The sequence below is a fragment of the Anarrhichthys ocellatus genome, unplaced genomic scaffold (genome assembly GCF_004355925.1).
Source record: "Anarrhichthys ocellatus isolate YVR2014 unplaced genomic scaffold, GSC_Weel_1.0 scaffold3, whole genome shotgun sequence".
Taxonomy (NCBI): domain Eukaryota; kingdom Metazoa; phylum Chordata; class Actinopteri; order Perciformes; family Anarhichadidae; genus Anarrhichthys; species Anarrhichthys ocellatus.
Genome location: NW_022280033.1, coordinates 11,257,619 through 11,282,557, shown reverse-complemented (window position 1 = coordinate 11,282,557; position 24,939 = coordinate 11,257,619). Strand labels below are relative to the sequence as shown.

The following is a 24,939-nucleotide window of genomic DNA, read 5'->3' as shown; positions in this document are numbered from 1 at the left end:
ATGCTGGGAAGATTAAAGAGTTATTTAGAAGGCAGAAGGAGGGGGTCTCCCCTGTGATAACTAAGGGCCAGCAGATAATTAAAACACCATCAATAAGATGATCAGAAAGGCCGGCTCAGTGATTGACCTTACCCCATACTCACACGAGGTCACTGTAGAAAACAGTGAACACTTTTAAAACAACTTTTAGATTTAGTTTTTAGATCTGTATTTGTTGTGTGCCGTGATTGCAATGTCTATATTGTTTGTTGTCGGTATGAGTCGACTCGGTGGCAAATGAGTTTCCCCATTGGGGATTATTAATAAAGTTTTAAAATCTGATCAAAAGTGTGGGCTTTCCTTTTTTGGACCGTGCATCAAAACACAGCATGTCACCTCAGAAATGATACAGCGTTTTGAACAAACTACAACTGTTGAGAGTGGAGTTTATTATGAAGCCTAGAGCAGCAATAAAAGAAGAACAAAAAGTACTGATGACATTGAATGTGCAACATTTATAACTGTTACAATATAGGTTATTATCAACCCTCTTCAATAGATATACTTTCATCTGAATTCACACTGATTAGAGCTCATTTCAACATTGTCATCTGTTACCAAAATGTCATATCTCACAATGCTACCGTGATGAAGTATCTGTGTATAATCATTTCTGTATTATCTAACAGATGAACGAGCATCAGAGAACACAGTCACTTTTCTGCGGATGGTGAAATTTAGTTTTGCCTTTTCTTGTCAACATCCTACAAGACAAATAAAACCAAATGAAAGTAAAAATGAATTTGTTGTATAATCATTAGACATCAGAGGGACATTTTTTTAATGTTGATGTACTCACTTACCATATTTTACTGGCAACAGCCAGAGGCATTATTATTATAACGACTCCAACAAGTAGCACTGTGGCAAAAGCATACACCAGATAATCTGAAATACAAAACATATATTCAACATTCAATATGTTACCAACAATCACAGAGACACCATGAGACAGTCAACCAATTTAGAGTCTCCAATTATTCCAAACTGCATGTATTTAGACTGCGCTGCACTCTGTATTGATTTATTGGATTTCACTTTAACAGTATCACAGTTAGTATAAAGTGCTGAAATTTAAATGTAAATTTACCACGTGACCATGTGGGACCTTGCTCAGATTCATCGATTTCAGGAGGTTTAGTGGGACCACTGCTGCTTTTCCAAGGTGTCACTGTAATACACATGAAATGCTTTCAAACGTCCAATAAACAAAATGTAACTAAATGCCTGGAATGTAATCAAAATAATACTCACTGAAGTGTGATCTATTATGAAGCACATCATGAATCATGTTGCATGACAGTAGATCATCATTGCGCATTCCTTCGCATGCACAAGGATAGTGCAGTGGTGTGCCCAAAGTGGCCAAGAAGGCAATTTTACATTCAGGATCTGCACCACGGATGAGAGCTGGATCCATCTGGGAGATACATTCATCCTTTTGGAGGTCACTGTGGCTGCATTGGGAGTCTTCAGGGCTCCAGCATTTCGCTCGGAAGGTTTTCAATAGGTCTCTGGTGAAACAGGAAAAAATATTTTTTGCTGCGGTTGCTTTGCTTTATGGGTGTTTCGGGAAAATACATAAAGCACATACATCCTCATACATCCTCCTTCAACATCCTGGTTTAGGCCATTATTTTAATGATGATCCCACATTAAATGGGCTATGGCGATATGCAAAACAGAGCCTTTTCAAAGGCACCGGTGATATTATGAAGATTGTCAAGGTGACATTTTCTTAAGGAAATTGCCTGTGGACATTTCAGCGTTATTAGATGCAAATTGGAGACTTGCTGTAAAATAACTACTGTGACAAGCCACTGTCAAAGTGTGTGGTAGCGTCAAGGGTGGAAGTAAAGAATCACATTTACACTCTTTACTAAAACAAACGTGTTCTTGTGTAGTAGATTTTACGTATACTTGAGTACTATTCATGACATAGCACTTGAAAAAGTCCTGATAAACAGTGTGAGAATGGAACGGAAGAAAGGAGATGATCGTTACCTGTACAGTCGGGTCATGCTGTCTGTGCTAGCATGCTAAATGCTAACATGCTCATGTATCCTCCAGCAGTCACTGAGGAACTTTTACCTTCAGTGAGGTGCAAAAGGTCTTTCTGTTGTTTTAAGACAGTTAATCTCTGATGTTATGCTAGCCTTATTCAGCTCAAAACCTTTTGAATTTCAGAAGCTAAGTGCGACCAGAGAAGCTGATTGGACTGGTTATACTGGAACCAGCGAGTCTGAGCGGACTGGTTATATTGTGCTTTGAGAATGAACGGTGTAGAGGTGTAGTTGATTATATAATTTGTGTATAAGTTGACATTTAATGCAATCTTCTGTTTTTATATTTAACAGTAGCGTCATATAGCAACTACACACTCCCCTTTAAAATGTCACACAGTGACATTTACTGCGGAACATTTCAACTTCCCTACTTTTTTACTTTTACTTATGTACATTTTTACACAAGTATTCTTACTTGCGTGCAATATTCTAGTATTCTTTCCACCTGTGGGTAATGTGCTCTGAGCCATTCATGACTTAATTTGAAATTTGTACTAGCCACACTAGCAGTCAGTCCATCACTTTGGTCCAGACCTACGTATACAATCTATGGTCCAGACTGAATTATCTTGACAAAAGATGATCCCAGATGATCAATACTAATGATCCTCTGACTTTTCCTCTTGTACCAGCACAAGGTTGCCATTTGTTTTGAAATTTGGTGCAGACATTTGTGTCATGCCTAAGTACAGCCTCATTTATTCCATAATAATACTTATGTTATGATAATCCTGAAGTGGAAAATACTTCAACCCTCCTTTTTTTTAAATCTTCTGTAGTATTTCTGCAGCGTTAGACATACCTTAAAGAGACAGAATAGCAACATACCTGCAGTTACTGTCCTCAACACACTGGTTTACTGTATCCTGGCAGATCCAGGTCTGGCCTCCACAAGTACCGCTGTGCAGAGCAGTTGTCATTTCCAGGCAGGTGTGATCTGAAGTCTCACACTCGCACATGACCAGCATCTCTGCAACATTGTGCGGCATGTTGCCATAGAACTGCTGAGTCACTGGCTGACAGCGGTCACGGTCGCACTGTACCGTGCATGCCTGAAGGACAGGTGCTAGGTACTTATTGCACACTGCATCACTGACACAAATTCCCATTTGGTCGAAGCAGGATGCCGAATTATTGTATACTGCAAAAAGAAAAGTAGCGAGTGAGTTTTTGGATTACAGATACAGGTGGAGCGAAATTGATCTCACAATGGTCACAAATGTGTATTTAATGATCTTCAAATGAAAAATAAGATTTTTTTTTTTAACGATTTGTGCGTAATTTGGGGTATTCACAAATGCGTGCTCAATCTACACAAATACTAAGCAATTTGAACATGTTTAAAATCGTTTTACAACTTGTATAATATTAATATTTTACGTGCATATTTTTAACTTGAACTTCATAGATCTGACAATTTTTGCATCGTAAAAGCTGCCTGCGCATACAAATTTCTCTGAATATTGTGACATTCTTTCGTATTTACTTACAGATTGATAAATGTGTGCGCATGGATGGTTTACACGTGGAGTTTTGACATAATCCATAAATGCCTTGCTGTATATAATTGCGAGTGGCAATATGGGACATCTGGGCTTTTGGTAATATCTTTGTGGAATTTCAAAGTGGGAAAGACACTTTTCTATATAGACAGAAAAGCCCTTGATTAGTTTAGATTTGTCACATTGCTTCGTATGTTCCTGTGTAGATCGAAACGTATTTGTGAATACCCAAATGTACACACAAATTGTTGTAGGCATTTGTAAATTTTATTTTTCAGTTGTAGATTATGTAATACAGATTTGTGACCGTTTCGAAATCAACTATTTTCACTCCATAGAAATCGTTTTATATTGATGGAATTCAGTACAACATTTTATCTGTCAGGACAGCAAAGTTAGTTTTGTTTTCACCTTGTCTGTGTGTGCCATCATGGCAAAATGTGGTCCTGGAGACACCTACTGTAGAGGGAACTTACTACCACAGAAGTGGTTTTCAGTACTTTGCCAGGTGTTTGTCTGTCTGTGGACAGACTTTGTCACTGCCACCGTGTCGCAACTGTGCAAGATGCAGTCACAAAACTTTACAAGGCAGTAGTTGAGATAAAAATGAAGGTCTAGTTTGAAGATGGGTCTGGTCCAACTCCGAGCAAGGGAGCAATGCCCCCCGCACTCAATTTCGTGCCCCTTCTTACACTCCTGGCCCAATTTGGCATCATGAGACTTCACAGCTACCTCTGTATTTTAAGTAAGTTTATTAATGCATCTTGTGATGCTATCGCGGTGAGAACATCTGTCCACACACAGACATATAAACACCTGGCAATGTACTCAAAACCGCCTCAGTGGTTGGTGTGTCGAGGTACACATTTTGCTATGATGACACACACAGACTCACAAGGTGAAAACAATACAGCGCTGCTGTCGCAGCTGGTAAATAATTACCATTGCCTATTAAACTGCTTGACTGCCAGTCCATCACTGAGCTCCTCCTCTGCTGAGCAGCTGTAAGAAGAATTGGAAACCTGATTATCTCTTCTCCAACAAATGCCTATTAAAGCCACTATGCTGTTCATTCAGCAGCACAATAGTGTTCCTTCAAACAGTACATCAGATCCCCTTTGGTAAACAAAAATGCAATTTCACCAATAAATGCTTATCACAGAGACTACTGAGAATACTGCACCTGGCTTTTGGTGGCATTGTGTGGCCAGCACTTGTATAGAGTCACAAAGCTCCTCCTCCCAGGCACACACACACCCGTGCAAAGAGGGAAATTGGTCCAGTACAGTCTGGATGGTCAAGTTACAGACCTCTGAGCCTTTTATTTTGCACCCTTCATCTTGAATAACACAAAAACAAGAGGGAGGCAGAAAAACAGGATTTGCAAAAAGCGAGCGAGGTCTTGTTTGAGCAACAAGTGTTTGTCTCTGCTGCTCTGATTGTCTCTCCTCTGATTTTACATGCAGACCACATAAAATTCCCTACCGTCATACAGGATTCTAATCTCAAAACAGACATATTTTAAAGGCACTCGATGGCCTATGTATTATCATCTATTTCTACAAACTTTGCTCCAGGCTATTGCCTCAGTTATTACATTTAAGCTATATTCCAAGAAGTGCAATTCAATTAAGTAGCCTCATGTCCTGAGGCTCCTGAGGAAACTATATTACTTTTATAATGCGACAAGAAAACATTATGATAACACAATGTTCCAATACCCCGCAGCAGAAACGGAAAATGTGAAATGTGTCACTTTTACCCTCACAGACACCGTCGTAAAATGCCTCTTCACTCCACTTGCATAGATTTGACATGCAGGTGTACACAGCAGCCAAACAGTCAGAAGGTGGAGATGAATTGCTGATGCTGGAAATCTGAGGAATCACAATCCCTGACATACAAGCACGTGCCAATAATCAATTTATCTTGAAAACAGATTTTTAAGTGAGTAGGCTACACACTATTTAAATATATATTCGTATGTTTTAAATAAATACTGATGCAAGTTTAAACATCACTGATTGTAGAAACACTTTGGTTGACTGTTCATGCATTATAGACTTCCAGACATGCCGCCCTACTTTGAATCCTTAGTTTTAGTTAGATTCCCTGACAACACACAGCAAAATTAAGACTAGTGACTAATTAGTGACTGTTGACTCACCAAGTATGACCACAGCTTCCAGATGTATCAGTTGCATGGTAGCTGTTGTAAAGCTGTCAGTGGACAACTGAAGCTCTCCTCCAGCTGATCTGTGCCTCGATGGCGTTGGTACTTATGCTGGGAAACACCACCCACAGTCAACAGGATGTTGCACATTTACTGGAGGCGGAACTGTGCAGCATGTAATGAATGCAGCTCAAGAACAAAAACAAATCTTTTGTCCTGATAAAGTCATAATGTGTGTTTTACTTGAATGTATCTAAAGCTCTTGTTTGGTTGTTTTTGGATTTGGGATCAAAATGTTTTTTCAGTTGGGTACATAAATAAGGTGTGATGGTAGTATGCAGCTCTCTAATGTGATACAACTTTACCTGCCCAGCGTAGACAAAGATAGCGACTAGCGACTGATCATACAGTAGTGGACCATTAGACAACTAAATAGTAATAATTTCCCTCAGGAGCTAATGGAGACCAAAACCTGCTACAAGGGAGGGTGAATTCTATTTGCCTGATTGTAAGAAACACAACTCCAAATGAACGCTAATGTTAGTGTGTCTGCTGGATAACTAAATATGCAACTTTTAATTTGGCATATTGGCATTGGGCTCAGAGCTTCTTTCTGTGGCCCACAGCTTGCAAAAAATATTTAGCATATCATTTTGTTTTTACTTTGATTATTCAATGAAAGTGAACTGGGTGTTACTTTTTGAAACTGAGCAACTGGAGTGCACCACTTGCTTACACTGTAAGATCTTCAGGGTGGTAGTTGTTATGAAAGTCTTTGTTTTATTCATTTTCCTGAATCACAGTTTCTCAGTTAGTGAAGACACAGTAAGACTTCTCATTTACCTCTGATCCAAACCTGCCGTCACCTAAAACACTACTGGTGCATTGGTGGTGTTTTTCCATTTGTTATCCGTGTTTTTGTGAGAGATTAGACGCAAAGATAAGAGACGGCAGAAGATAAACAATTTGATACAATATATACTTTATTGATAAAAGATGGGCAGAAATACAGACAGTGTGAGGAATAAACAACTAATTAATACATTTTGAAAGCTCACTAGGATAGAGATATCAAGGGCAAGTTGTGGACAAAATGAGTGGGTGGAGCTGTGCTACGTGACACTGGAGTCAATAAATAAGTAAATTAGTACATAGATGCACACACAAATGCATTGATCATCATTGTCTTAATTTCAGTTGGAAAGATTATAGCCAACCAAAACCTCAGGCCATAAGAACAGTTGGTTCCCGACTCTTCCGCATCAACAAGGCCCTCAATGTGGGTGATTGTTTCTATCTTTGATATTGTCCAATCGCGGTTACTCAAGTTTGCCGATAGGATGTCCAATCGCCAGTGGACGGCGGCGTGGCTTGGCTCTTATGGAGCTTTGAAATAATTTAACCTTTTAGCTTTTTGCAAGCAATACAGTTAAAGCTAGTCCTACGTGAATAAACATTTATCAAACAGTGAACGCCTTACTTAAAATATCTAAACATTTAAAAATATATATTTAATAGCAATGTCTCCTCTATTGAAACAATGTCTACCTTTTGAAAGTCTATGTATTTGTGCTTGGTGCAACAATATCACAGCATCTTGGTCCATTTCTTATCCTTAATATCACAATCCAAATCATATCCATAACTAGGGCTGTACCGCATAGTTTGAAGCTTCATTCATATGTTGACATTTAAGTTATCATTATTAATTACTGCAAAACAACATTTTTGAAAGGCAGATCAAAGTTTTGGTGAGCAGACATACGGAGAAAAGAGATGCGGGGTGTCCGATCCATGGAAAAGAGACGTCAAACTGGTTTGTAACCGAAGATTTAAAGTTCACTTGTGCTGATTAACGAGCAGGCTTACATGCTTCCCCTCACCAGAAACATCTCTAAATGCACAGTAGGGTGCATATTTTAGAGATTGTTTTATAACATCTTAGTTGCGATAGTAAGTTAGTAAACGACCCGAATGCTAATTGGCACAAGCCTACTGCGCAATTCTCTAAACTTTATAATGTGAACATTCACACGTTTCTTGGTCAATATTTTCCTCATTTCATCCTTTTGAAAACAGATATTTGTTTTATTTTTTTTATTGCACATTTTACTATTTTATATCTATGATTCTTGACTTTTGCAGTACTTGTTTTGTTTCTTCTCTCTTACTATGTTAATTGTTATGCACCAAAATACCAAGGCAAATAGCTTGTATGTGAAAACTTCTATATGGCAATGATGCTCACGCGCCGCTTCACTGGCAGATAAATATTCAGCAATCATTGATGGGGAAACATTTAAATTGGCATGCTGGTCATTATCAACCACATTATCCAAATGTGTAGACTGTCACAATTTTGAGTAAAGACATTGAGAATGTTATGGATTTGCAATTAGCTCAACAACATTTGTATGCCAAAAGCTTGTAAAATCAAAAGCCATATCATATTATATTCATCAATTAGCAGCAATAAATGAGCTTCTATCAGCAAATACAAACACATTCACCAATGTTATTATTTGTAAAGATACAAAAATGTCAAACTGTAGCCTTTAGATAATGAGATACAATGAGGTTTCAATTACAGACATTAAAAATAATCACAAAGCATTGACATAGAGGTGAAATTATACTGAAATCCATTACAAAACATTTATATTTACATTACAAAATGTATGAAAAACTGATTTTGGATGCGATATATCTTAAGACTGGAGTGGAGGATTTTGTAAACTGTTCCAGTCTGGACAACAATGGACTAAGGAAAAAGAGTAAATGCCAGTGTATTGCATTGCTGTTTGCCACAGTGTTTTCTAAATGCCACCACTAGGGGGCACACGTCTCAGATATTTCCTGAATATGCAGGTGGCTTTAAAGAGTAACTAAACCCCAAAGTTTTGGCTGAGGTGCCTCTAGTCTAGAGAGTGCAGAATGTATCAACATGGGCAGGGCTGTTGGTTTGTGGCCATAGAATGCTGCAAGGAGTAGTTTTGGAGGCCAACCCCGGAAATTGGCATCAAACTGGTTCCCTCGACAAAAATTCCTTTCCATCTATGAAATATAGCCACAAACAGTATCCACATAGTATTTAGCTGGAATTGTTTTGAATTAATTGCATTCAGACAGACTTTTCTAGCAGGTGTTACATCTAACCCTGTGTCTTTTACAATTATCCCCACCCATGGGGTAAGTCGTGACATTTCACTCCCACCACTAAGAACAACAGTAGGGTCCTAGAAATGAACTTCAAGTGTTCATTTGTTGCAGAGTTGTGTACATTGCATGTAACTACTACATGCAATCGCTTTTTTCCCTATGCCTTTACCCACTTTGTCATTATATCCACATTAATGATGATTATTTGTCAAAAATCTCAGTGATTAAATATTTTGTAAAAGCAGCAAAATTAAAATGTAATTAATCATACTTATTGATGAGTTAGATGTCTCAGCCAAGCTGTAATGCACAGCTTGATTATTGACCAGACCTTTTGTCAATGTACATATCTAAACATATCTCAGAAACACTTTTTAGAACTTTTCTTGAATAAAGATGTTGAAATGTAATTTAGTAATAGTGTAAAAAATACTTAGTTGTCATGACAGCCACTGTTTTGTCCGACAGGACAGTGTGTCCTGGGCTCTGAAGCTGTCAGCAGAGGCGACTGACGGAAGCATTTCTGTGCATTTCAAAGAAGACTTTTGAAAATACTTGCTTTGGCACTGTACATAGAGGGAAAGTTTGCAGCTACAATGGAGCATTATCACAATGTCCACTTTTCTGATGTTGTTCAAAATAAACGTGTGTGTGTGTCGACACTGTCGAGTGAAAGAAACAGTTTTACCGGACATCATTTACATACTGTTTGTTCACAAGGTATTTACACTGACGAATGACTGACAGACTGAAGATGGACGTCTGCTAATGAGGTAGACAGTCTTAGAATCTGATTAGTTATAAAACGTATTCTCTATAGAACCTAATCTTCTGTTGGTGTAAAAAAACAAAAAAAAAACAGTAAACCACTAAATTAATAAATATGAATAAACACTCAAAATGACAGATTCTGGCTACTTAAAGTCATACAGTCAAAATATTAAATGTACAGTACAATAAAAATATCCATGTGCAATCAAAATATTTCACTTAACCTAAAATATATACGTACGAGTTATTAAATACGACCATTCAACTGGTGATAATAAATAGAGTTTCTGTGAATGACATGTCCTACTATGTTTAGGATCTTTTAAAAGAGGTAAGAAGGTCTTCATAAAACAGTGGATGGTTGGTTCTCTAAAGCTTCTAATTTGTGTAAAGCTTCTAAGGTGTTGTAAAACCAGACATAAAACTAGAATTTTGAGACATTCTTTTTGTCCATTCAAATGTTTGTTTGAACACCTCAATGATGAATGTGTAAGCAGAATTCCCCACCTGGATTGTAAGACTACACTATCTGATCCGATATGCGTGACACATTGTCCATGTTGGTGACTTGAGTTGACACTGACTTCCGACTGTCGGTGCTCGCTCTGGGCCTCGTTCTCTGAGTTTGATTTTGACCGTGGCAAGAAAAGGCGGCTTTGAACTCCCCACGGAACTTCCCTGGTGAAAAACAAAAAGACGAAATTTGCACAGAAACCATTTTTTTTTTTCCTAGATGTTTGGGATCGTGGGGTGTGGTGAGAGGTACTGTATATATATACTATATCTTTTATAAAGTTGTTTTGACACTTTCTTTTCTGAGAATAAACGACTGTAAGGGGTCATATTTCAATGAATAGAATTAAAAAATAATAATATTAATAATCAACCTTTTATACGCCTTGCATCAAAAACAGCCCTTTTCAGGCATTACGAACTAACAGTTGAGATGCATACGTTATTATCACGGCCATAAACATCTAAACGCTGTTAATCAATGTAAGTTTATATTTGTATATGCACAATATATTATCAGGTGTGGAGTTTAAGACAGTGAACTGTATTGTTGTGGCCAAACTGTCCACTAGAGGACGGTAATGAGCCCACACAACTGGTTCGAGTGATGAGGCAGGTTACAAACTTACCACTGAGGAAATTGTAGATGATGGGATTTGCTGCGCTGTTGGCATATATGAGCCAATGTGAGAAGGTGAACCATGCATACACTGTTTCTCTGTCGTCTGTTTTCTTGAAAGTCCCAAAGACTCTGCAGGTAAAGTGTAACATGTATCAGTTTAACATCAATTCTGCAGTCTTTTAATGCTATGCTATAATTCAGCATTGCTAAAAAATAAGCAACAGTTCAGTACTAAATATACTGTATCAGTCATTATTAAACATGAAACTAGAAAGGTGAACTTCTAATGCAAAGCAAAGAAATGCAAAGTGTGAGCTCTGTTTATCACAGCGTCTTCATTTGAATAGCTTTTGATCCTTGAAGCAGCAGAGCTCGAGATATTTTTACCTTTTCATGACGTTGAGCACGCTGATTGGCAGGTAGCACAGAGCGAAAACAAAGAGCACCACCATCAGCATGCGAGCCGTCTTGCGTCGGGCTCGGACCTGTTTGATCTCAGCACAAACTGTGCTGGTTCTGACCCTCGCAGGCTCTCCCGATGCCGGAGCTGAGCACTGGATGGACCTCCACTTCCTCTGCAACACTGATGTGCTTCCAGGAATCTGTTGATTAAATGGATGCTTACATCAGTCATTGAAAACTTGACTTTGTAAGAGCTGTTGTATAAAATATGCAGCGCTGGAATACCTGTTGACACCACAGCTTGTGACATATCTGGATATATGCCAGGACCATGAGACATAAGGGTGCAAAGTATGTGACGATGAAGAAACAGGTGTGATACACCTTTGGGTAGATCTCAGCTGTTGAAAGAAAGAAAACAAAAACATTTGATTGAAAACTGTCTGGATAGTGACCGAGACTTAAATCACAAAAGGTTGAGAACCCTTGAAAAAAGTTCAAGTTTAAACATTCGGTTTCGGTCTCAGTTTGTAAACTTGTGAACACTAACCTCCCCAATGTTCATCACACACTGTGAACAGGCTGGTCTTGTTTGTTAGTTCTGGCACGAGGCTGCTGCACTCCATCACAATAGCCTGAGGGATCATGATGATGCACGACACAACCCAGATGACCACAATACTCGTGCGAGCCCTCTTGGCTGTGCTCTTGAACATCAGCGGGTGGCAGATAGCATACCAACGGTCTTGGGCAATACAACTCAGTGTTAGGACTGATACAGAAACAGAGATGGTCTGGAGAAAATAAAATAAATCACACACCAGTTAGAGAGAGACGAAAACCGTAGTTTCCTTACTTTCAGAGAAAGACAAATTCTTATTTTTATTCATGGTTGGCAACTGTGACACATTAGTAGTAAACGTAAGTGAGAAAGATCATTTCAAAATGTGTAGTTACTGGAGATTTGCTTTCAGCCCCTTTTCTAAGACAGTTGCAGCAGAGCATACCCAAGGTATTCAGATATGAACAGAGAGAAACCAAAGCATTAAGTATTGTTTGTCAGATGATTAAATCAATTTGATGTCCGTGGTAAAGGTGAAGCAGATCTAAAAATGCCTACTTTCCAGGCTTTTATTCGTCACACATTTTGTCTGCAAGAGTTCCAACTGACAACAGAATTTAAAAAGCCTCAATCACAAAACATCCTTCATCAATTTTTGCAATACAACGTATTCAATCTTGCCTTCATTGGTGGCATCAGGTTAAAAATTCACCACACTAAATAAAACACCACAATGACCTTTTCGAGGCAGATCCGAATAGCAACTGATCGTAGTCACCAACTACAATGAGATCTGTGAAATTGAACCAATGACCCTTAGAAGTGACATGTTGACGCATGAAAAGTTCTTATTTTGGAGATGCTCTCATCCCATTTCAGCATGTTGCGAATGGTTGTTTCCAGGAATTTCAGTGAGTCAAATTGCTTCACAGCAGCGCCACCAATTTCATATGGGAGATAAACTGTGTGTTCATGTCCTGTGGGAAATAAATGCTCAGCTCCACCACTTTGAAATGTTAAGCCTAAGGACGCCCGTGGTGAACTAAATCATCTTTCCTGACTAATTTCCTTCATTTATAGTCTAAAAAAGAGTGGAGTAAAGGACAAATCCTCACATAATTGTTCTCTGCCTAACAGAAAATCAATAGTAGAAAAAAAAACGAAAGCAGATAATATATCAATAATGCTTGCCTCAGCTGATGACAGCTGCAGGTGGATTTAATATCGATATTCCACCAGGCGCAGCTCCATAGGCAGCTTGGGATCAGGTTTATATAGTTATCTATTTGAAAAAAAAGAAAGCTTTTCTGGCGCAGTTCATTTAGTCAATAAACGATGCCAATTACATATTTGATTTATTTTTCAGTACGAAAAATTAATGAATGGTGGTCTTCTGCTTTATTTTTTTTTTGATTGCATTATTTATGATTCCACCCGATTCTCATATCTGTGTTGTGGATTTACAATGAAATGGTTGAGCAGTTTTAATACACACACACACACACACACACACACACACACACACACACACACCTAGACATAAAGTCAGGAGGGGCCCCAAAGAAAATCTCGCCTAAGGCAAGTTGTTTAAAACGGGCTTGGCCTGGCTGAATGTGATGCAAACATAACAAACCATAGGGAGTGAACCAGCCTGTAGGCCAGCTGCAGGACATCATTAGCAACTTTAGATAAGTCAATCAAGAGCAGCCAGTCCCGAAGCATACTATGATCTTTAAGCAATAAATATGGTAATATCATTATATATATATATTGGGAATGCATGTCCACATTTCACCACACCCACGACAGATATCAGATATATTCAAGCTCTGTCAGTCCTTCATGCTGTACACTATATTATAAAAACTGGTCAGATATTTGAGAAAATGTAGGCACAGTGTGATCCAAGCAGCAGATATCCATTTCCACAACACACCCACACCTCCTGTGTAGACAGCAAGTTAAAAGACAAAATAACAATAGACTGTTCTTGTGCTGTTTGCAGCCAATCCCTCTTATTTACTACAATATTAAATTAAGTGCATCTACAAATCTTTGTAGCTGCATTTTCAGAATTCATATATCAACATTCAGTTTCCTGTTTCGTAATTTCACTCAGGAATCAGTCATGGCATGATCCCCCCTGAGGCAACACAGTACTGCAGCGATGAAATGCAGGGTGAACTGAAATAAATCCCTAGTGGGAGTTAATCAGGGAGAAAAAGATTCTCCTGGGTTTATAAAAGCAGCATGAGATGAGAACTTCCAAGAGCAGCAGCACTTACAGTGCAGTAAGCGCACGACATGAAACAGAGTAAATGTGACCAAGACGGACTTCGAATAGGACACTAATTCAGTGCCATGAGGTGTAATGTGGCGTAATGTGTGCAGCCCAAATGTTGGCATTGTGTGTTTCCGCAAACCATGAATACCTTGAATGTCAACGTTTTTGCATTCTCTCAGAGAAAGTGGCCTGTTACAACAAGTGACACGCAGGGCAAGGGAAAGTTTGAAAGTTACGTGGTATAATAACAAGTATAAAAAGCAAGAAACTCCACGAAGAGCAGGTGGGAGTGGTGGTGGGTCAAACAAACCCAGGACTTTCACCCAGGAGACCGCTTGTTGTGACGTAGCCTTGTTACACTTGTTAAATGACCAGTGTGCCAAAAATACTTGAGGCCCCCTGAAAGCCTCAACAGCAATATTTTAGGGTTATGTGGAAAATCTTTAAACTATTATTTGTCACTAAAAATTACTTTTAAGAGCCTACTATGTTCAGCTGTAGCTTCTTTATTGCCCAAACTGCAAAATATGTATTCACAAATATGAAAACAGAAAGATATTGTTATACTGTATATTTTTATTGACTATCCTAGTTGTTTCTGGTAAGGCCTTCTTCCATTAGTGCCAGCATAGATGCAAATGTTGTCTAGTTTTGAAAGCTAATGTTACCCCGTACAACATGACAAACAGTGGATTATTTTTCCGGCTTCATAATCATGGTTAGTTTCCGTTAAAAATACAGACTTAGGACGCATCAAGTTGGGGATGTGTGTCAAAGAGAAAGCAAAGTTCATCACTTTTTTAAGGTAACAAAAAGTATTTATTAATCTCTAGCACGTTTGCTGTGACACACAAGTGTGCGTGTGTTGAGTTTGAGTGTGTTTGTCATTGTGCCAAGTGTGTCAGGTTTGAGAGAGAGACAAATGTGCTGTGTGGATGCTGTTGCAAGGAATTGTTAATTGCCTTGGCTTGCATTTCAACATAAACGTGGTTTGCAGAAACTGCCAACAATTTTTCTGTCGACTGGGTTGGATGTGTGTGAAAAAACCTGCAGAGGAATTTGTCCTTATGTCTGGAATAAATTGAGTTTACAGCTGCATCCATCGAGAACATGTTGTGTATATCACACCATATATGGTAGAGGTATTCACTTTACTACAGGTGTGTGTATTGCATATAGATGTTGAGTGTGTAGGATATGGAGATTGTGCAGGATAGTGCAGGATTTTGGTCCACTATATATACGAATGAGTCCTGCAGTTTTTTTTTTTTGGCAGATGTTTCAGCACAGTAAGGATGATGCTGCAATGGAATTTCAAAAAGTGCAAAAAGCAAAAAAATTGCCCGAGGCATTAAATACTATGGGATGACATCAAATGTCTCACCCAGTGCACATCTCATTGGATGTGAAACAAGATTTTATTTTGTCATACCCCAGAGAAGGAAAAATTTCAAATAATAGAAACAGGTCTTGGCTTGTGCCCTTACCCCTCCTGCTCCCCTGCTCTGCTTAGGTAGCTTGGTCTCTTTTCCCCTCACTTTTGAGGAAGAAGCCAAGCACAGCCTTCATAGCTGGTCTGCATGTCCCCCATTTGTTTATTTGGTTTGCTTTGTAACGTTGTCTAAACCGTGCACCAAAGTGATTTAGATCAGGTCAAGATTTCTATCAAGTTTGAGGACTGTGGACAGTTGTCAACATTGATCTCTTACCTGCAGATAAGGCACAACTTTGCAAAGAGTGTCTCCAAAGAACCACGTCTCTGTGATGTCTACCACAAGACTCGCAGGCAGGCAGATGATGGTGACCAAGACATCGGCAAAGGAGAGATTCACAATGAAGTAGTTGGTCACGGTGCGCATGTGGCGGTTTTTCCACACTGCAAAACAAACTGAAAATGATGCACAATTAAAGACCGCCCAAGGACTCTATAACGATACATATTATCACAGGGTGCAGGGTATTTTACTGTTCATCACCACTGACTTGAAGGCATGCTGTCAATCACAGACTTTGAATTAGAAATTCATGATAGTCCTGTTTACATATTTGTTTCTGTGGGCAAAATATGAATCAATCAGAAATATTTACAGACAATTAAATATTGATTTGTAAGTGTGACATTACACTTACAACCCCAATTTTACTCCTTCTTGCATGGACCTTGGTTTTAAAGAATGGAACACATATGGAATTAAGGTGATAAATGATCTCTATAAAGGTGGCACTATGAAATCGTTCAATCAACTTCAGGAAGACTACGGGCTACGGGCTACTCACTTCTTCCAATTTTTACAAATACGCAGTTTCTTAAACTCTATAGCCCAATATAAGGAAGGTCATGGACCAGAGCAGATAGAGACAATCATTCACCAGGTCTGTCAGCTGAAGAGGAAAAAGATAAGCTACATTTACCATAAACTGTTCTCTTTAAGCAATATAAGCACTCACAGCTGCAGGCAATCATGGGAACGAGATCTTAAAACTGCAATCACTGATCACCAATGGAAAACAATCATGTTAAATAGCAAAAGAATATGTAGCAATTACAAATCCCAAGAAACTCAGTTTAAGATCATACATAAATTACAAACTACCCCATATTGCAGGAGCAAATATGACAACGACTGCTCCGGAGTATGTGTAAGGTGCAAGCAGCATGTAGGCACCGTGCACTTAATGTGGCTTTTTGGGTTGAAATTGGTAACCAAATATCCTCCATAACACAGTGTCCTATTGAGCTCAATCCTCTTCAATGCATTCTAGGCCTAGACGCTGCCTCACCTGTATTAGACAGATATAAAAGAACCCTCAGTCTTCTATGGTACTGTGCACGGTTATCAATCTTACAGCACTGGCTAGATGATGCAAAACCACCTGTTTCAATTTGGCTCTATAATGTTCTACAATTAATCCCACTGGAAAGGCTCACACATGTTCTCCAAGGAGACATAGATGGGTTCTTCTCTGTTTGGAACCCTGTTATGGATTTTATTGGAGAGGAATTTGCCGAAATCATACTAAGAGGTTTTGCAACCGTGGGATCCAAGTGACTCAGTGAAGGAAGAAAGTCCACAATATTTTGTTTGTCACTGCATGCGACTGTCTGTATGGTTGGCCGCCATGTTGTATGTAATTCATGTGAAGGACAATATTTGGCATATAAAATGTGTGGGCCGAAAAGTGGATGTGTGTAGGAGGGAGGTTTTTGTAACTTCGGGTTCCGGGGGACGCCCAGGGAGCTAGGTTCACAATGTTCATTGGTATCTAGTAGGAGGATGATGATCTGTTTGTTCTTTTTTGTTTTTGTTGTTTGTGTTTTTGTGTCTGGGATTGGTTGTTTGTGTGGTTGGCAGGTATGTTGCGTGCTGTTCTATGTGTGAGTGGCATGTCGCACGTAACCTGTGTAAACTGAAAATAAAAAGATTGAAAGAAAGAATGCAGGCAGTGGTGTAGTGCCATGTTACATGACCTCTTTCATCTGGATCCAGAAACTACAAGCCATGTGAAACATGTGTTCATTAGTCTGTATTGTTAACAATGTTCCTGGTACATGTGGTATTTCGTTTACTTGCTGCACAAGTCATCAGTTCAAGTTGGCACACGATACATGTGCCATTGGAGACTGAAGCAGCATGGAATTCAGCAATATAACTAAAAAATACACCTATGCTTGTCCTACCACTTTGTGACAAAATGTTTTGCTTCGTGAGGAGAATAATGTGGGTCAATTTGCCATCAGAATAAAATTTGTCTTGCTCTGTTGTCATTTGGAATGAGGAGAAAATCTGTCTTGACGGCACACTAGCCCTGTCCTCTTTAATCTACCTGTCAGTAGACTCTTTAGTTGGTCTCTATGTATTTAGTGCTCTGTGTATTCACTGGCGCTGTCAGATTTAATGTTACTTATATTTGCTATTTCCTTTTATTTTCAAGCCCCATATGTGATACCATCACTTTAAAATGCAGAGTTGATACTGTACACCAGCAGTGGATTATATGAACATGATGAAAAGGTTACACTGCGACTGTAACTACACACAACATCAAAGACAAGATGAAGTCAGGTGAAATTATCTTTTTTGAGCATACCGTTATCTGATTAGCACTCAAGTCTACAATTATCTACAGTCACTTTAAAACTAAAAATGAGTGATATTAATGGCATCTGCTGCAAGACAAAGGTTCTGTCTGCACTTTTTCTCAACGGTTTCGATAAACTACAGTGGTAAAGTTAGATGCACACGTTTTTTTTCTGCTGTCTCCTTTACAGCCCTCCATGCTGCTAGAGGCACCAAGCTGCTGCAGGTGTTATCTCCAAAAACACAGACAATTCTAGACCACATCTCAACTTTCAAAACCACATATGAAACAACACATTACCGTAAATACCTGGATGACGGATTCTCCAGTATTCCTTCAAGACAATGTTTCCTGGATACATTTCTGGATTTTGTGTATACATATAATGCCATCTTACTTAAGCGTATAGGCTTTTATACTATAATATGACTAAGAGTTGGGACTATTATCTACATGTACAGGTATTGTGTCCTCTGGTGTTGTTGACTTACCGGTATGGATGCAACGGTGCCATTCTTAATGTTAGTACTTACACCTTCTCTACCTGCTATGACAAGTTTAAATGTCTGCCGTGAGAAAGGCAAGGTATAATGTCTTTCTAACCACAGGTAATTAGCCTGTGCACTACATAGTCCCCATAGTTTAGATGATTGGAGCTACGCAGGAATATATATGAAGCTGCTTTGTGCAGCTTTGGAGTTGCAGTCTCATGCTGAGGAGGTGTTTATTCATTCTCCTCTCATAACATTTCTGTTGTGTGCATCTAGCCCAGAGTAAATGCTGAGAAGTTTTATAAATGATTCTAATGTACTTAAAGTTGTTTTCTGATGGTCATATCCACTAAACAACAGTAGAGACTAAGTAGTGGCGTCAAACAAACAAAGTCAATACTGATAGTTCCAATATAAATTAGTTCAGAATGCTTTACATAAAAAAGCAGCAAAGATGTGCAGATAAAAACAGATATCCATACATACATAAATACTAATATAAATAGTAATATATGATTATATACCAATATACAACACAAAATTAGATTTTTAATGAATGGGCATATGTCACAGCTCTGCCCCTTCTCTCCTGTCTTTTTATTTCTCACTCGCCTCACTCGCCTATCAACTGATTCAGTGCACCTGTCTGCCTCCCTCATCATCAGCCTAACTCCCTTCACCTGCCTCTGTTCACTAATCAAGCACTCCCTCCTCATCAGCACAACTCCTCTCACCTGCCTCTATCCAGCCACTATATAAACCCCTGCCTCTCAGTCACTCCTTGCCAGATCATTGTCATGTCTACCCGCCTGTTTGGCTCGTCCTGTTCCCGGTTTCCCCGTCTGCCTGCCCGCCCTGCCTTGTTCTGCTGGATTTACCCCCTTGTCTCGTCCGTGGATTCCCTGTTGTGTTCCTGTAAGTTTCCTGTTCTGATTCATTAAATACCTGCTTTACTCTACTTCTGGTCTTGTCTGCATTTGAGTCCTCCACCACACCCCGTGACAGAATCTCCATTTGAAGAAATATGTAAAAGAATCGCAGAGCCGACCTTTATTTCAAATCATGAAGACATCAAAGTATGTTCCAGTTGATTGCAGACAGGTGTGTAGTTGTTTGGTTATATTACATGTTTTACTCAGGAAATTGTGCTTGATTAGCTAACATCACACAGCCCAATGTAAAGTATCATCGATACTCTGTAGAAGCAACATGAGGACAAGACTTCTTATACAGCACAAGAGTATCGTTTTGTCTTTCAGTAAAGTGCGTTTCCTGCACTCTGGGTCCTCCAAACACTCAAATATAACGGGCTGAGACCTGCACAGAAAAACACACCACCTCTTTTTTGAGCTCTGCCATGATGGAGGGGGCTGATGATCCTCAATCTTTGTCCTGCCTATTGTTGGCCACTTTATTCAAGTCCCTACCCCAGCATTGTTTCAGGTCCAGGACAAGCAGAGTGGAGTGTGCTCATCCCAAAACCCTTTCACAGGAGCTATCATTCAGCAATCAAATTCTGACTGACAGCATATCTCACTGCATATTTATGTTGGCAAACTGAAAAGGATCAATACCAATTGGTGACAGTCATTAATCAAGGTTTCTGACAAATGTTTCTCCAGTATTACCCAAAGGATTTGTCAGCACAGCATCTCAACTTTTCATATTTCTTTGGATTACAATCCTCCACTCTAGCTGGCTTAAATCCACCTCACAAGGTTTTGGACAGTCAGGCACACAACTATTGACAGTTAATTTGATTGATTTGAGGATTATGCCCAATTAAAAAAGATATATTCTGCACACTAAAGCTCTATTGGGCAGTGTTTTTGATGGTCACATTAAATCTAATGACTGTAACATGACTGGGTTGCTTGTACAGTAAATTTCACTGAGTAACATGGATTAAAGAATTATTTGTAAATCCATCAATATTGTGCTGCTTAGTTCTTTGTAGAAATGTTTCATAGTTAGTAATATTCATTCAGTTTAGAATGAGAAGGTAATATTGCATTATTCTAATGTATCAACATTATTGGGTCATTATATAGCCTAACATTATTGGCAATCTTTTTTTTTTTTTTTTTTTTTTTTTTTTTTTTTTTTTTTTTTTTTTTTGGGGGGGAATGTAATTTTAAATCTGAACTTTTCGTCAAACAGTATATGATGTAGTGTCCAGTCAGAAATGTCAACTGTCTCTTTTCCTCTCGAATCTAAATGGGTCATACTATATTATTAAATATCTCACACTGATGGATTCAATTAATTCAGTGAGGTCCAGTTAGAGAGACTTCCCTTTGCTTTTGAAAATGTTTATCTGGAAATAAAGTACTTAATTTTACAAAAATGAATTGAACTGAATGTCGTTGCCTTGCAGCTTTAAATTCAGTTCATTTAGATATCCATACTATTCTCATCTTCTAAAAAAGAGAAAATTGTGTAAGGAATTTATCCTTCGTTATTGCAACCACTTGTTTTAGCCCTATTCCTCTCTCCGCTAACATTGTTAATTAATGTGTTAGGATTCAAATGGATCGATCATATTGTTTATTTTCTGTGTCTTCATTTTTGGATTTCAGTGGGCACGTTTGCACCAAAAGGCGTCTGGGTCCGTACCTGGACCGGGGCCCGCCTACTAGTGACCCCTGCCCTTAATGAGGTGTTTAATCATCGACTTCTTGAAGGCATGAACACTGACTGATGTAATGTCTCCGAAGACAGCAGGGGGAATGCTTTTCCATGTTACAGCAGAGTGTAGAAAGTTCCTGTCAAGACTTTTGGTATAAGCCAAATAGTGTTCGGGTCATGAGCTGAGGGTAGCGGTGCTGTAAGGTCTACTGGACAGTTGGGAGTCAATAGATATTTTATTTGTCCCTGTGGGGAAATTGGTTGGAGTTTAATTCTTGATAAGACCAATTGTTGCAGCAACTGTTCTGCAATGGCATAATCCTTAATAGACTGCAACCCTGAAGCTCAAATGCTTCAGAGTGCTTGCCATTATATGGAAGTATAATCGACATTCAATATCAATGCATTCATATTCCATCACTGCAACATGGGTCATTTTTCTGAATTAAAATAGTTTCCTATCAATGATATATGGTATTATAAAGAGCACATGTGATCACATGCACTATATATATTTATATATACACACACACGGTGGCTTGACCTTTACGTTGTGGTCAATATTGGTGTTTGATTACTGCAATCTCAACCCGTGCAGGCATATATTTGTCATTTCTGTCCATTAGTCGGAAAGCCTGGCTGGACTGAGCTGTGCGTGTGGCATGTGATGGATTATTGCTCTGAGCTGTCTGCAGCATTTATGTCTTGTTACTAGAAATGGCAATACTGCTGAATGAACAGGTGTTCCCGATAAAATATCGCTTTTTTTGCACGATTCCTTTCGAGTAGTTTATGAAAGGAAGTCTTTAAATATGTAAATCATTTTACTTTTGTTTTCCAAACCATTATTAGTTAGAATCTATGAATGATCTTTTCCTTTTTAAGAAAGTGATAACTAGATTGAGGGAAAATGTTATATTGGCAGACTACTATTGACAAAATACTACGATAACCAAACACTGACTGACTTAAACTACGCTGTATTTCTTACATGCATTGTTTATTTCACGTCTTATTCTTTATATGAATTTGGTCTGCATGTTTGCTGAAACAGCAATTATGACAAAAGGTTTTACTGATCAAGAAAATTGTTCCAGTGAAGAAAAACTGCTTCAGATGATAAAAGAGGAAGGGATCCTGCAGTCAGGTGAACAAATATTTGCACAAAAAGCCATGGTGTTGAGATTGAGATGGATTAAATTGAGCAGGTTGTAATAACTGTCACATTAGAGTGCACCACCTGTGGACTCCCTCACTGGTACAAAAAAATAATTCTTGCCAAATATCTCAGTCGCCCAATAAATTGCTTCTATATACAGTATATTTGAAGCAGTGGCAATACAAGTCAGAGAAGCAGCCGCTTGGGCACTTTGAATCCTCTTTAAATTAAATTCTAGAATTGCTCCTGTTTACAGCATTTTTTTTATATTCTGAGTGTAAATCAGTGGCTTTCTCAAATACATCAGAAAACTATAACCGGTAAAAAAAAAAACAGTCCAATAAGAACAAATGATTTGGAACAGATTAGATGAAATTGAGACAGTATGTGAATTACGATGTCAATCTGTGTGCACAAATCTTTCTACCCCATGTCTTGCACTAAGAGCAATGTATGCCCCTTCACAGTGTGAAAAAGTCACATATAATTTGCACAATCAGTATCTTCAAACACATCTGTGCTTGTGCAATTCCGAGCGTTTCAAGATGCGCCGAGAGACGCGCTCTAATGGATCCTTCTTCATCATTCTCCAGCACCATTGATGTTCAAGCGAACATCAAAAGAAAAACTGGACTACTTTATATTTTTCATCACGCTCTCTTTTCCCTGTAGCATTGTGCTCGTGCACATTCTCAAAAAGTTGTCCAAAGTGTACTTCTGTTGGATATTTGCAGGACTGTTTATGCATAAATGATAATACAAAAAGACATTTATATATAGGCTACAACTCACCCAACGAGTTTCCAATGAGTGAGACGAAGAAGACAATAATGTAAGCCACAATGAGAACCCATTCATACTGCTTGGGGTGTAAGTACTCTCTCCAGATGTATCTCAGAAGTTCATCGTCGTCATCCACAACGGAGTGCGGCGGTAACTCCGTGCTGTTGGCCACATGTGCCGAAGATAAACTCTCCTCGCAATCCAAATTCCCGGACACCCCGGACATCCTCCGTGCTGTTTGTGTGTCTGTTGTATTCCCGCTGTTTGACGACTGTCTGCAGTGACCGCAGACTGCCGATAAAGACGCAACACTGTAGTGCGATAGTAATGAAGCGCACCACGGACCTCATCAGCGTGACGCTGATTTCTCCTCTGTCTCCGTGCGCGACCACTGGGTCATACACCAACACAGCGGATTGTAGGAGGCAAGGAGCTATGAGCCACTTCAGTGACCCACCCCTCTCAAAGAAATGGGAAAAACACGATTGGGAGAAGCCTGAGTAGAGCAGATTACACTGGAAAATCTTTTTGCCGATATTAATTATTTTCTTATAAGAACATTTAAATATCCCCACAGGGTATATGGTTGCTGACTGTATGGTGCATGATGTAATGCTTTTATATCTCCTATATCAAACGCTCTCCCTGGAGATTTTCAATTTTGGTATTAAAATGAAGCTTATTTTGTTAAGATTTCAACGTCTGGGTAATTACATTTGCCTTTGTCATTGACGAGGTAAATGTAAGCCAACTTGACAGGATAATGAGCTGCAGCTTTCTCCATTTTGAATTCAGTGCGCAGATATTTGGACGACTTGGGTCTATCTCACACAACCTTTTAACCTGCATGATCAAATTGCTTGAGCTGTCGACACACTGTGGGCAGAATGTTGTGAAATTGACCGGCTGTTGTGCAATGACTGAATTTCATTACAACATAGATATTTATTTGACCAATATATGGGAAAATGTAAGCGTAAATTCTTTCAGTAAATTAGGGTAACTGTTTTTTTTATGTCATTAAGTCATTATTCCCACCTCTTTGGTGCGTTCACTGTCACAAGCTGAGGAATAATTCTGCAGCAGATGCAGAATAACAGGTATCATGAATCTGCACACAACACCCCACTGTATGCCAGGGTCTTGTTGTTTGATTGCAAAAAAAATGATCTGTCCGGGTTTGTTGAATTTTGAGCAGACTGATGTAATTGATGACAATATTGTTTCAGCGAGAAAAGAGGCCTCAGAAGATAAAAGTGGTGGAATCCGGCTGTGAGAAAAACAAGACAAAACAGCACAAATGGCTGCTGAGAATACAAAATAGATCAAATCAAAAATGTGAACGTTTTGTTTGTCCATGCATGGTGTCATCTCTTGTTGCTCTGTGATACTGGAGCGATGGTTCCAACTGTTTTTGTCTGATATACCACACAGCCCCAATAGTTGAGCTACCAAACATGTTCCCAATGTGTTCTTTTAAAGAGACTTAACATTAATAACTTATTTGATATTATTGTAGTATTGTGGTGGACATCTCCTGCAACAGGTCTTTGGTAATGCGACAGGTCTTTGGTAATGCGACAGGTCTTTGGTAAATTCCCATTTTTGATTTTAAAGTTGCAGAAGGCAACATGATTCATAGATATAATTTGACAGCAAATTGATTGATATGTTGTCCTGGTCATGTATCATCGTTGTTGTTCAT

General features: G+C 38.9%; 2 protein-coding genes across 2 annotated transcripts; both read right to left on the bottom strand.

Annotated features, from left to right (window-relative positions):
• Positions 1–611: 611 nt before the first annotated feature.
• Positions 612–5,830, bottom strand: gfral (GDNF family receptor alpha like). The gene is made up of 9 exons (XM_031841819.1): positions 5,775–5,830; positions 5,370–5,501; positions 4,791–4,946; positions 4,550–4,609; positions 2,934–3,246; positions 1,294–1,553; positions 1,130–1,210; positions 843–927; positions 612–743 (listed from the first exon to the last, which is right to left on the bottom strand). Exons 1-9 carry the CDS (start codon positions 5,809–5,811, stop codon positions 680–682), a joined length of 1,188 nt encoding a protein of 395 aa, XP_031697679.1. The 5' UTR covers positions 5,812–5,830; the 3' UTR covers positions 612–679.
• Positions 5,831–6,841: 1,011 nt separating this feature from the next.
• Positions 6,842–23,595, bottom strand: hcrtr2 (hypocretin (orexin) receptor 2). The gene is made up of 7 exons (XM_031841809.1): positions 23,244–23,595; positions 15,803–15,981; positions 11,798–12,041; positions 11,533–11,648; positions 11,233–11,447; positions 10,853–10,974; positions 6,842–10,388 (listed from the first exon to the last, which is right to left on the bottom strand). The coding sequence occupies exons 1-7, from the start codon at positions 23,458–23,460 to the stop codon at positions 10,231–10,233; spliced, it is 1,251 nt and encodes a 416-aa protein (XP_031697669.1). The 5' UTR covers positions 23,461–23,595; the 3' UTR covers positions 6,842–10,230.
• Positions 23,596–24,939: the final 1,344 nt, after the last annotated feature.

Excerpts from the sequence above, each read along its gene's own strand:
- gfral (XM_031841819.1), bottom strand. The coding sequence starts at position 5,811 with ATGCAACTGATACATCTGGAAGCTGTGGTCATACTTG. Across the intron at positions 4,947-5,369 it reads TTACGACGGTGTCTGTGAGG|ATGAAGGGTGCAAAATAAAA; the intron begins GTAAAAGTGACA and ends GTGTTATTCAAG. Across the intron at positions 4,610-4,790 it reads ACAATGCCACCAAAAGCCAG|CTGCTCAGCAGAGGAGGAGC; the intron begins GTGCAGTATTCT and ends TTCTTCTTACAG.
- hcrtr2 (XM_031841809.1), bottom strand. The coding sequence starts at position 23,460 with ATGTCCGGGGTGTCCGGGAATTTGGATTGCGAGGAGAGTTTATCTTCG. Across the intron at positions 11,649-11,797 it reads GTGTGATGAACATTGGGGAG|CTGAGATCTACCCAAAGGTG; the intron begins GTTAGTGTTCAC and ends TTCTTTCAACAG. Across the intron at positions 10,975-11,232 it reads GTGCTCAACGTCATGAAAAG|AGTCTTTGGGACTTTCAAGA; the intron begins GTAAAAATATCT and ends CTTTACCTGCAG.